The 13,051-nt window shown below is 50.2% G+C and overlaps 1 protein-coding gene across 7 annotated transcripts in view; it reads right to left on the bottom strand.

Annotated features, from left to right (window-relative positions):
• Positions 1-13,051, bottom strand: part of sick (sickie) — a 1,179,025-nt gene that overhangs the window by 170,807 nt on the left and 995,167 nt on the right. For all 7 annotated transcript variants that reach the window (XM_075869563.1, XM_075869567.1, XM_075869568.1 and 4 more), the window contains 3 exons: positions 12,440-12,574; positions 10,967-11,215; positions 8,731-8,860 (listed from right to left, as the gene is read on the bottom strand). In XM_075869563.1, the coding sequence (XP_075725678.1) occupies positions 8,731-8,860; positions 10,967-11,215; positions 12,440-12,574 (514 nt within the window). The remainder of the gene's footprint in view (positions 1-8,730; positions 8,861-10,966; positions 11,216-12,439; positions 12,575-13,051) is intronic.

Below are 13,051 nucleotides of genomic sequence, written 5' to 3'. Positions count from 1 at the left end.
CGCTAATATTTGCAAAGACAAACTGCCGCGTTAGTAAGGTGCAAGATGAACCCGTCAGCCTGCACGGCATCATCATGACACCACAGTACGGAAGCACAGTTGTGCAGCGTCAATTTTCATGAAAGGGAACGCGGAGGCGCGTGGCCTGCGCGCTCAGGTGGCTGGTGGCAGCGAGTTGATGCGGGAGCGAAAGCAACCAAGGCCTCCATTTGCGCCATCTCGCGGCGATTAAAACGACCATTCGTTGCTGATGTGGAACCAGCGGTCAGATTGCAACTCCTTCCCCTTTCAAGGCGATTACGCAAGAGCCGGTAACTTGAACTTCAGTGAATGGCACGAAACGTCAATTGACGTTAATCCGACGTGACGGTTGCGTCAGATGAGTACATATGCAACGTTCATAAAATTAGGTAGACAGCACTGCAACCACAATTCACATTTCAGCAACGTTACCCCGGTATAAGGTGTTTTTCAATAGTAATTTCGAGACCTCGAGCGGCTGTGTGGTAGAATACTTGATTACCACGCATAATGCTTGGGTTGGATACCTGCTGGGACCCTTACATTTAATCTTTGTACTCGTAAAGTCAATTGTGCCCGTTCCTTGATAAACTGTCAATCACCCATAGCCTGTAGCCGAATACCTGAGACAAATAAATGCACGTACGGGCGGGTACGTGTCACACGTCTGTCGGAAAGGGTTTGACGACGTACTCCATGGGATTGTCACATAATTCGTGTCATATCCTGCGAATTATATTCGTCAAACCATCTTACCCTCCCATACTAATTTTGGTTTGCCCCAAGTTAAGGGGCTGCTCACGAGAGCACCTGGATGTAGGCGGCTTGATTGACGTAGACAACCACGCTAAATGCGCCTGCAGTACGCAAAGAAATGCTTCGCATTTATTGGATGGACAAAAAAGGAGATGGAGCTCAGGTGATGAATAACAACGAAATGCGTTGAACACTTCAGTCAGCATATATATAGGGTGTTTCAAGAAATGTGCCCACAATCATTGAAAAATTACAAAAAGGAGGTATATATATATGTCTGCATGCTACCTGCAGCGTTAAATTTAGAGTGACAGAAGGCGCATTCTCAGATGCGCACGAACAATAATTACGGCAGTAGTTGTAAAAATTGACACTTTCTAACCAGGGAAAAGAAGCGGTCGAGTCAAATGGGCGAATTCAAATCCTTCCTGCGAATAGTCTGTAGCCACTTCGAAATTTCTGAAAGGTGGCCACTGGCAATCACCGCGAGGCAATGAAATCTGGCTAATTGAGCAGGCGATACCGAAAGCGCCCCGCCGCGGTGGTCTCTGCTAAGGTACTCGGCTGCTGACTCGCAGGTCGCGGGATCGAATACCGGCTTCGGCGACTGCATTTCAGATGGAGACGAAAATGCTGTAGGCCCGTGTGCTCAGATTTGGATGCACGTTAAAGAACCCCAGGTGGTCGAAATTTCCGGAGCCCTCCAATACAGCGTCTCTCATAATCACATTGCCACAATTGATGAACGAGCCACTGTGGCTCATACTCGTTTTTGGGCTGCAAAGAAGAGAGCTTTTTTGTGGCTCTGGTTCGGGTGAACTCCTGGATGTACGTCTTGTTTTTTGCTCGTGACATTACTGGTGAAGACGCTGGGTACGTGTACTTCGGCTGTGTCAGCCATCTTGGAGACGGCTACATCTCCCAGAGCAAGAAGCAGCCACCGCCTGCGTGGGTTACCCCCTGAATTTGGTCCCTTGGTATGGACACCCAGAAAGATATCAACTCCGATGACAAGCCAGGCGGTCCAAACCAGTGATGCCCATGGTTCTCTTCTCGCGCATGTTTTTCATGCGCCACCGACACCAAAGCCGTTCCATGGAGACATCTTCGAGGATGTTGATGACTGGCTCGAACACTTTGATTGGGTTGTCAGTATCAACGAATGGGACGATGTTCGCAAGCTGCGTCGGGTTTATTTCTACTAAGAGGATTCTGCGAAGACGTGGTACGAGAACCACGAGGGCTCCTTTGCAACCTGGCAAGAGTTTAGCCGACAGCTCTGTGACGCCTATCGCAACACCGAGAGGAAGGAGAGGGCTGAACAAGCCATATCCTGCAGAAACCAGCGTCCGAACGAACGAGTATCAATGTTTGTCGAGGACATGTTTTGGCTTTAAAGCGCGCGAACCCTGCCATGCCGGAGGAAAAGAAGGTGCGGCATTTGATGCGCGGAGTAAAAGAACAGCTTTTCGCTGGGCTCGTGCGCAATCCACCGACGACAGTCGCCCAGTTCATCAGTGAGGCAACCACGATGGAACGTACGCTGCAGCAGCGGTCGTCACATTACGAACGCCAGATCCCGGCCACCGCATGCTCTATCGGCTCTGAGAGCGAGAGACAGGCCCCCGCAGACTTCTTTCGAAGTATCGCTCAGGGCGAATTGCGACAGCTTCAGGCAGTGGGATCCCATCCACCTGGGTCAGCCCTCGCGGATGTGACCAGACAAGAAGTCCGGCATGACGTCGCATCCCTGGCCCCGATCGCACCACCGATTCCCGAGGCCCCCGTCCTGACATACGCAGCGGCATTGCGATCCCCTGCGCCACCAGCTACAGATCCTGCTATGCGGCCAAGGTACCAGGCCATGCAGCCATTCCACGACACTGCTTCGAGTCCGCTTCTCGGCTCAAGGTTTCCGAGCACACCCACCTATCTGCTGTCTGCCTCAAGACAAAGTGGTAGCAAGGCAAGCACGTGGCGCACCTCGGATAACCGTCCGCTCTGCTATCACTGCGGCGAAGCGGGTCACGTATACCGGAACTGTCAATACCGGCAACTAGGTCTCCGCGGCTTCCACCCTGATGCTCGATACACGCGCTACGGTGAGCGCCCCCGCGAGATCGAAGCCTATCTCACGGGCCAGCGGACACCTTCGACTGTTCAGCACCACCAGTCGAGATCACCATCGCCTCGCCGGTCTGCGTCACCCAGTTTGCCCTCAACGTCTTCCGCTCCTTTCAGGAGCCGGTCACCGATTTCCCACAGGGGAAACTAGGAACGGCGACTTCTGGGGATGAAGTCGCGTCCAGGTGAACTGTAAAAGACCCTCCTTCGAGGATGCGACCGGACGAGGACCATTCCGGTTTTGCAGTGTTTTCCGACAGCAGAAAGATGATTTCCGCCGAAATCGCCGTCTTCGTCGACAATCATGCTGTCAACGCCCAAGTCGACACCGGTGCCGACTATTCCGTAATGAGCGCCACAGTGGCATCTGAACTGAGGAAGGTTACCACACCATGGCAAGAGCCCCAGTTGCGCTCGGCAGGTGGCCATCTGGTGATGCCTACTGGTATGTGCACGGCACGCATTCGAATACGTACGTCGACATTTGCGGGCTTTTTTCTCGTATTGCGCATGTGCTCTCGGCCAGTCATTCTAAGAATGGACTTCCTTCGTGAATACGGCACCGTCATCGACCTCCGTGAATTACTTGTGTCGTTCGAGGATCTTTTTTGCGCTGCAACTGACAGTACACAATTCCGGAAAAGAGCGCTCCGTGTTACCGATGAATCTCTCACGATGATTCTCAGCCTTTTGCGTATACTCGGCTCATTTCAAGACTGCTTTGCCACTACGTCAACGGTTAAACAGACACCACTTGCTCAGCATCGTATCATCACGGAACCTACCGTGAGACCCATCGGACAACATGCCTAGAGGGTGTCACAAAAAGAGCAAGACGCTATACGTGACCAAGTCCATCAGATGCTTCAGGACGACGTCATCCAGCCATTGGCCAGTCCCTGGGCTTCGCCTGTTGTGGTAGTAAAGAAGAAAGACGGTACGTTGCGCTTTTGCGTTCATTACCGTAAACTGGACAAGGTCACCAAAAAAGACGTTTATCCTCTACCCCGGATAGATGACTCGTTGGTCCGTATACGCAACTCTAAATATTTTTCCTCTATGGATTTGTGCAGCGGCTACTGGCAAATCGCAGTGGATGAGCGCGACCGCAAAAAGACGGCGTTTATTACTCCCGACGACCTCTACGAGTATAAAGTGTTGCCTTTTGGTCTATGCTCAGCACCAGCTACTTTCCAAAGAATGATGGATACGATCCTCACGGGGCTCAAATGGCAATCATGTCTTGTATACCTTGATGACGTCGTGGTCTTTGCAGACACGTTTTAACAACACGTCCAGCGCCTTCATGCAGTTCTTCAGGCAATCAGAACAGCGGGGCTTTCTTTCAAATCAGAGAAATGCCATTTTGAATATGAAGAACTGAAGTTCCTTGGTCATGTTGTGAGCCATGTTGGCATCCGTCCAGATCCGGAGAAAACCCGCGCCGTTGCCGCCTTTCCCGTGCCCACAAATAAGCGCGACCTACGCCGATTTCTGGGGCTCTGTGCGTATTACAGGTGCTTTGTCAAAAGCTTTTCGAAGGTTGCTGAGAGCCCCTGAACCAGACTTACAGCCAGGAGTTCACCCGAACCGGAGCCACGAAAATGTTCTCTTCCTCTTCGCAGCCCAAAACGAGTATGAGCCACAGTGGCTCGTTCATCAATTGTGGCAATACGGTGGTTTCGGGACGTTAAACCCACATGTCAATCAATACCGAAAGCGACGCACCAAACAGCGCCTCTCTATACCATTCACTTCAAAAACGCCCACAATGACGACCCTGTTTCCCTCTGTATCGGGTGAGGAGGATAAGCGAGCGTCGATAAGCGGTCATGCGACAAGAAAGCGTAGCTACGAAGCGAAGCCTGTAGATTTACTTTTGATAATGGCTAGACATGAAATGCCTGGTTTAACAATCTTCTCAAGTGGGCAGATGCAAAAAAGAAGGAGGCTAATTTACGATCTGGGCGCACGATGCCAACGTAGTACATGGGTATGTGAGAATGAGAGCCTCAAGTCTAAAAAGCGTAGTTAGTTGCCCGAAGGCAGCTCAGTGGTCAGTTCAAAACAACCTAATTTTGTGAGGAACACGTCGAAAATTGTAGCAGCAGCAGGCTGCGCGTCAGGAGGGTTATTGCAGTACAAATATTAAAAAGTCGTCAACGCATCGCATCACTTTTACCATCCCCGTCTGACTTAGCTTGCTCTTTTTTCTTACGGCCGTAGGTGGCTATTAAATGTCACTAAGAACAGGAGTGATGCAGCATCCTGTGTACACATTTTACCGTTGTGTAAAAAGCTTTTCATTCAGCAGATGAAGTAAGAAAAAATATAAAATGTTAAAAACCGTAAAAATCTGTAGACAGTGATTCCACATGCGCTTCGAATTTGCGAAATGAGCAATTGCATTGACATATACGGAGCTCCTAAGTTTTAGAACACATGTGGAATCATGGTCGCAAGTAGAATCTTGAAAGAGTTTCCGTCACTGACTTAGAGAACTTTTCACCACATTTAATCCGCACAGCAGACTTGGTTTTCTCATCTTGAGCAAACAAAGAGCATTTACTGCTCCTCTTTTGATTGCTTGGCATTACGACATCAGAAAGATAGCAGTTTAGCAACCAATATGTAATAATTACGCATTATAACACGCAAGCAACGCCGAACTCATGTGTACTTCGGCAACGCTCAACTAGCACGCGGTAGAAGAGAGGAGGGCGAGAGGAGCTCAAGACAGCAGACTGCGAGAGAAGCGGGCGAGTTCATTTCTTCCTTGTCGGGGCACACGGGGCACCTCCTGTTAGCGCTTGAAGCATTGGGGAGTTTGTTGAGAGTTGGATGCCGTAGGCGACGGTGGGCGGGGCGGGTTCATATATGGCTTTATGGGCCACGGCCACCGCTGTCTCCGGGCTTTCTCTGCTCGCGTTGTGCGCAGTAGCAAAATGAGGTCACGTGCGCGGAATCTGCGTATCGGCCAACGTTACTAGAATAAACGTAATGAGTTTATTCTAGTAAAGTTAGTCTCAGCAGCCTCGCCCTCCTGCGCTCCAGTTAAGGAGTGTAGTTGCGTCTCGGCCAACATTACTAGAATAAACGTAACGAGTTTCTTCTAGTAAAGTTAGTCTCAGCAGCCTCGCCCTCCTGCGCTCCAGTCAAGGGGTGTAGTTGCGTCTCGGCCAACGTTACTAGAATAAACGTAACGAGTTTCTTTTAGTAAAGCTAGTCTCAGCAGCCTCACCCTCCTGCGCTCCAGTCAAGTGGTGTAGTTGCGTCTCAGCCAACGTTACTAAAATAAACGTAACGAGTTTATTCTAGTAAAGTTAGTCTCAGCAGCCTCACCCTCCTGCGCTCCAGTCAAGGGGTGTAGTTGCGTCTCGGCCAACGTTACTAGAATAAACATAACGAGTTTCTTCTAGTAAAGTTAGTCTCAGCAGCCTCACCCTCCTGCGCTCCAGTCAGGGGGTGTAGTTGCCTCTCGGCCAACGTTACTGAAATAAACGTAACGAGTTTCTTCTAGTAAAGTTAGTCTGAGCAGCCTCACCCTCCTGCGCTCCAGTCAAGGGGTGTAGTTGCGTCTCGGCCAACGTTACTAGCATAAACATAACGAGTTTCTTCTAGTAAAGTTAGTCTCAGCAGCCTCACCCTCCTGCGCTCCAGTCAAGGGGTGTAGTTGCCTCTCGGCCAACGTTACTGAAATAAACGTAACGAGTTTCTTCTAGTAAAGTTAGTCTGAGCAGCCTCACCCTCCTGCGCTCCAGTCAAGGGGTGTAGTTGCGTCTCGGCCAACGTTACTAGCATAAACATAACGAGTTTCTTCTAGTAAAGTTAGTCTCAGCAGCCTCACCCTCCTGCGCTCCAGTCAAGGGGTGTAGTTGCCTCTCGGCCAACGTTACTGAAATAAACGTAACGAGTTTCTTCTAGTAAAGTTAGTCTGAGCAGCCTCACCCTCCTGCGCTCCAGTCAAGGGGTGTAGTTGCGTCTCGGCCAACGTTACTAGCATAAACATAACGAGTTTCTTCTAGTAAAGTTAGTCTCAGCAGCCTCACCCTCCTGCGCTCCAGTCAAGGGGTGTAGTTGCGTCTCGGCCAACGTTACTGAAATAAACGTAACGAGTTTCTTCTAGTAAAGTTAGTCTGAGCAGCCTCACCCTCCTGCGCTCCAGTCAAGGGGTGTAGTTGCGTCTCGGCCAACGTTACTAGCATGAACATAACGAGTTTCTTCTAGTAAAGTTAGTCTCAGCAGCCTCACCCTCCTGCGCTCCAGTCAAGGGGTGTAGTTGCGTCTCGGCCAACGTTACTGAAATAAACGTAACGAGTTTCTTCTAGTAAAGTTAGTCTGAGCAGCCTCAACCTCCTGCGCTCCAGTCAAGGGGTGTAGTTGCGTCTCGGCCAACGTTTCTAAAATAAACGTAACGAGTTTATTCTAGTAAAGTTAGTCTCAGCAGTCTCACCCTGCTGCGCTCCAGTCAAGGGGTGTAGTTGGAAGCGGAAATTAGGGATGGCGTTATCGATTAGGAGGGCGGCTTTAATAGATTATTTACATTATTGTAAAAGGGCAAATCGAATAAGACTAATAAATAAATTGCGCACCTTTATACAATTATTCGTTCATGAATTTCTCCCTCCCCAGTTCGCGTCAAGATAGGAAACGTGCAGCTTGGCAAGGTTCATGGTACATGTGCATTTGTAGTAAGCGTAGGGTTCGTGCCTGTGGCCTGTTATGTTTGGGGTGTTGGGGGGATGCGGAAAATGCGGCTTCCAAGGTCAACGTGCTTAGGGATATCGTTGTACGTAGCGGGTGCATCAATATTAGTCTCTAATTAGGCGAGATCAAGTTGCCTTGTCGTGTCATAGATGAACGCGCGTGCTGTGTAATGGATAATCTGCTTTTCCAGCCTCCGCTTGATTAATGTTCGGCTCGGAATCAGGTTTCCTGGAACGTATCGAGAGCGGGTTCCACATTGCAGCAATATGCATCAGAGCACCACGGCACTCAGCCGACTGCGTCGTTAGAGTGTATGGCACACACACAAAAAAATCACAGCATATCCACGGAGTACAGGATGATGAGTGTGGCGAAGGGTCCATGCATTCGTTCGTTCTTGCTTCCGTCCATCCGTGCGATCGTCTGTGCGACCATCCATGCGTCCATCCATCCGTTTGTGCGTTCATCCATGCGCCCATTCATCTATCCATCTATCCGTGCGTCCATATATAGTGAACACTCCAAGTACCGCCATCTGCCATGTTTTCTTCATATATCCGGCGTATAGGGGTACCGCCATCCAGCGGACATTTGAAGGACTAAACGAGAGGTGGCATTCGCGCACTTTCTTACGGCCTGCACTTCGTGCCTACTTCCAACCTTTCACCACCTCTAGTTCATGGCTATGATCTGCTATATACTACTTCACTATATTCATGGAACTCCAGCCGAACCCTTGCCAAACGTTGCTAAAACCAAGGACCTTACGCCCAGCGAGTTTAACTTGGGAACCCTTTCTGGTCAGATAGTGCTGCAAGTGCGTCCTTCTGATACTAGTTTTCTTTTTTTTGGTATAATCAAATTCAAGGCAAATTTTATTGTAAATTAAGTCACTAATACTCGTCTTTGTAAGTTATTTCATCAGAAACAAGTATCTTTTTTATTTGTTATTAACGTTCGTGGCTTTCCTCCTCAATTGAAAAGGGTGCGCGCGTGCCGCTCCTCTAGTAGGCCCGTGGCTACCTACTACTACGACGACTTCTACGTACATCGCGGACGCACGACCCACGGCATAGGGAGCTTCGCCCCCAAAATCGCTTGCGGTTAATACGTGCCACTCACCGTCATCGTCCTTGTTGGCCATCTTGGAGACGAGGCCCCCCGCGTAGTGGGACATGCTCATCGAGTTGCGAGCACCCATGGAGGCCGCGCTGTGCAGCGGCGAGGAAAGGTACATGTAGCGGGAGGCAGCCTGCGTCGACGATATAAGGGCAAGTAATTAGGTCCCGAGGACGTTGCGCTTTCTTGGTATAAATATTCGATGAAACTGTTTATCGCTAGCAATAATGAGGAGCTCTGTACTTTATGTCCAGGAGAAGCCCGAAGAATGTTTGCGTACATAAGTAGCAACAACTTACTTGCATGCTCTTAAAGACAGGTTCGTATTCTTTCTTTCATCCTGCCGTTGGCGTCTTGTAGCTTGGCGTACGCGAAACTCTGATGCTGTACACTATAACATCTCCACGGCCAAAAGCATCGCGCGTAAGGGCATTGATTTTTTATAAATATTTTTCCTCATCTGAATTCGGCTCCCCTGACCGCATGTAAATCCCGCCTTGACTTCCACTGCACATCTACTTGATTTACGCCTAGTGGCCTACAAAGAGGGGGGCTAGGAAGCGCTGGAGGCAGGTGTGGTATAGATGCAGAGAGAGATGCACAACCTTCTACGTAAGCGGAATGCCGCAGAAGCTAATATCTCTGACGCACAAGCGCGAGATACAAAAGGCTGCTGTGACGTAGTTATTGATGCGTGAAAAATCTGAGTGGACAGAAGGATAATACAAGATAGAGCATTACCCCCTTACTGAACTCTTTCTTCTATTAGACTTTGTATTTTTTTCGCGCTAGTAACTATGTCACAGGAAATCCCTCAACACAAACTAGTGCAACTATTTTTCGTGAACAGGTGTTACAGGTCGTAGCATGGTGACGCGACGTCGGTTTTCATGCCTGTTTATCATGCTTCTACGCGTTGTTGAGGCAGGGAAGGGAAAATCGTGCATAGAGAGAGGAATAGCACAGGGAATGCAGGAAGTATAACCAGGCGCCACCTGGTTTGCTTCCATACAGTGGTAGTAGGTAAGGTCAGCCTCCTCTATGCTTCTATAGCATCCTCCAGACGAGGCTATGGTAAGGTGGACAGAAAAAAAACATAGGCATCGTGCAGAGCAAGGTAGGTGGAGAGGTGTGACAACCGTGCGTGTATACCTGTCGCCCCAAGGGCGACGGGGGGCAGGAGGGGGTTCGGGCTGCGGGGGGTTCCGGGGCGGGACTGGGGCAGCAGCCGCTGTAGTCATCGTCGTCGTCCTCTTCGGGTGGCGTCTGTGGGGCACTGCTGACCGACCTAGAGGAGCCCTGCTGGGAGCGGCCTATGCGACCGGGACAAGTGGCGGTGCCGGACACGATGACGTCGGCGGCACGACGGCGACGCCGGCCGCCCACGTCGAGCGTCCGGCCACCGGGGGATAACACCACAGACGACCACTATACTCGGGTCATCGGGGTTTGGGAGTTGGGGGTGGGATATTGGTGCGTGGGTGATGTTAGGACACGGGGGAGGAGGAAACACAGATGAGGAGGGGGTTAGTTCAAGCTGGTTGCATCATCTGATTAGATTTGTATATAGTAGAGTAAAGCGGCGGCGGCGAGAAATATCAACCCTGTTGACATTTGACTCACTGCATTGACATCAAATGAAACAAAATTACGGTTACAATAGCAAACAGCAGACAATACATAGTTTCTTTGTAACGTCCCAGACAGATTCTCTGCGCTGGGTTCCCTAAGATGGTGGCAAGCATGACCTTTCATCTTATTAGAGAGTGTCAGTGCAGTGGAGACGAAGTTGTGTTTATGGTCTCCCCGCTTCCCTCTGTTCACGAACCACGCCAAGGGAGAACGCGAGGTGCACTGGCACGAATCTCATCTCACCGTTCGAGTTTAAGCCGCATGTCGACCAACCTGCAATGGCAGCCACGGTGACGTAAATATAAAATGCGTAGTTTCGGTAATACATGTTCTGTGCATAGACAATTGTTCAGTGTACGTGCTAGATGGCAGGCTTTTAAGATAAATTTGGTCACATACCGTACTGCAAACAAATTAATTGGCACAAGTGTCTACTTAGGAGCGCAAAACAGGCAAGTTACAAGAGAAGGACTCCACAGGAAGAGCACCCTGTACTCATTCTTTTATATCTCGTCTGTTTTGTGCTCCTGAGTTCCAACGTGGATCATGCAAACTCACCTAAATATCTGTGCTTCTCTAACTGTTTTATGCTTCGGCCACCACTCACCTGTCCATGAGCGCTGGACGCCGTAGAAGACAGCGATTCCATGCTGTCCGCCTCGGCGATTCCGGCGCCAGCCGCGAACGGACTCCTGCCCACGGGTGCCGAGGCGACGGACGCCGAGCCGGACGTAGGGCTGTGCCGAAGCCACGCGTACGGGCTCGAGTGGTCCAGCGTCATGTAGTTGTCACTCTCCGAGCCTTTGGCCGACGGCACTGACAGCCGCGGCCTATCCCTCAATGGCGTCGTACCATGCTGCAGGATAATGAGAAGGTCCAGTCACTTTTCAGAAGGATTCTTGGGTTCGGCTAGTTCGTTCGCGATCATTATTGTGGAACAGCACCAACTAAGTGGCAGTGAAACATACATGACACAGCACTGGGTATCATTGATACTCGTAATAGCGTCCTGTCGATCGGGTCTTCATGTGGGAGGTGCTGTCAATGTGCTGCACAATAGGGTGGCCAATCGGTGTCTAGTGAGCGAGCGCATAACCAGCTATGGTCGCCGGTCAGGCCGCACCTCAAGCCTCTTCATGTAATTACGTCAACACACGGGCTTTTCTTCATTAGCGGAGCTGTTTATCAAGACGTGTGTTTTCAGGGGCATCCACGTAGCGGAGGGATCATCAGAGGGCAGGCTTGTATCGCGGATAGAGTGACAACGGCGTCACGGATTTATGTAAAAACACCACGCACCTATTCGGAGGAAATGGGAAGCTTCTGACCTACAGGTCAGACTATCCCCCGTGGAGGGGGATGTGGCGGAATTTCGCGCAGGCGTTTCGCCATATTGTTAACTTGCTCCGGGAGAGAGCAACAGCACGCTGGCGGTTTCGTCTTCAGCAGCTGGTGAAACGGGTGGTACAAGCCACCAGAGTAGTCTGGTGACACTAGTTTCCCCTTACGTTCACCTCCTCTGTGTGATATTATATCTGTCCAAAGACACTGAATATGTCCAATGAGTCTGAATTTCCAACTGAGATGGAATGTCTAACGAAACGGAATGTCCGACGAGCCTGCATGTCCAACCGAGACGGAATGTCCAACGAGACTGTATGTCCAAAAAGCCTGAATGTCCGCTGTTGGACATTGCGTCTCGGTGGACATTCCGTCTCGTTGGACATTCAGGCCGCAAGCGGCGTGAGCGGGGGCCATGTGTCATAGAAAGCCACTTTTTCCATTTTACAGAGCTGGCATTTAGCGTTTTGGTAGGGTTTTGGTAGTGGCCGGGACAACTGGCGCTGCTAGAACAAAGACCTCCGGGACCAGGAAGCGGTTCGCGATTCTTCCACAAGGAAAGGGCGCATTCACCGCGGCATCGTAGATAAAGTGGATGTTTCCTCGCGAGTTGACCTCAACAGGCTCCGCATTTATCCCCCGAGGATAGGTTTCGCGTCTGAATACCGCTGTAATAATAATATACCTAAAATGAATACCTGTTACACCATACTAGAATAAACCAGTGGCAGTGGCTTACCTGGAAGCCCGAGAGGAGGACATAATCCGAATTGGAGGCGTACGAAGGCGGTGAGCCGTTGAGCAACGTTCTGGTTCCGTAGATGCGTTCCCGCATTGTACCCAAGGCGGGTGAGCCAGTTGGACCAAAGGCCGTCTGGGCGAGAGGCAAGCCCGACAATCACCATATGGACAAAAATAAAAAAAGAAACAAACAAACAAACAAAGAACACACATGAGCCTTCAACGTGCTAGAGCAAACTGAATAAAAATGGATCATAGTGTGAGAAAAAGTCCGTTTCGTCGCAAGGGCGGAGCAATCAATAGGATAGAAAAAAATTGCAACTTCGTACATAAAAATGTCTGCAGCTCACTCATTTAGCAAATATGGCCGCTGCCGAGAGCGAAGTGACCTTCGCACGGTCAATGGCTTCATCGCGAACTTTGCACTGAGATAACAACAGTTGCATAGGTATGATACACATCTGTGAGCCTCCCTCAAGAAGTAAGCGAGCGAGCAGAGGCGACCACTACAGGTCAAAGTTTACAGTTGACGGCGCACAGCCCCACTAGCGAGGCGACGCCCTTTAAAGCACCTTTCTTGTCTGTTGGCGTCACCTCGCGTGATCTATCT

The sequence above is a fragment of the Rhipicephalus microplus genome, chromosome 7 (assembly GCF_043290135.1).
Source record: "Rhipicephalus microplus isolate Deutch F79 chromosome 7, USDA_Rmic, whole genome shotgun sequence".
NCBI classification, from domain to species: Eukaryota; Metazoa; Arthropoda; class Arachnida; order Ixodida; family Ixodidae; genus Rhipicephalus; species Rhipicephalus microplus.
Note: the sequence above shows the minus strand (reverse complement) of the source record. Positions and strands in the feature narration are given on the sequence as shown.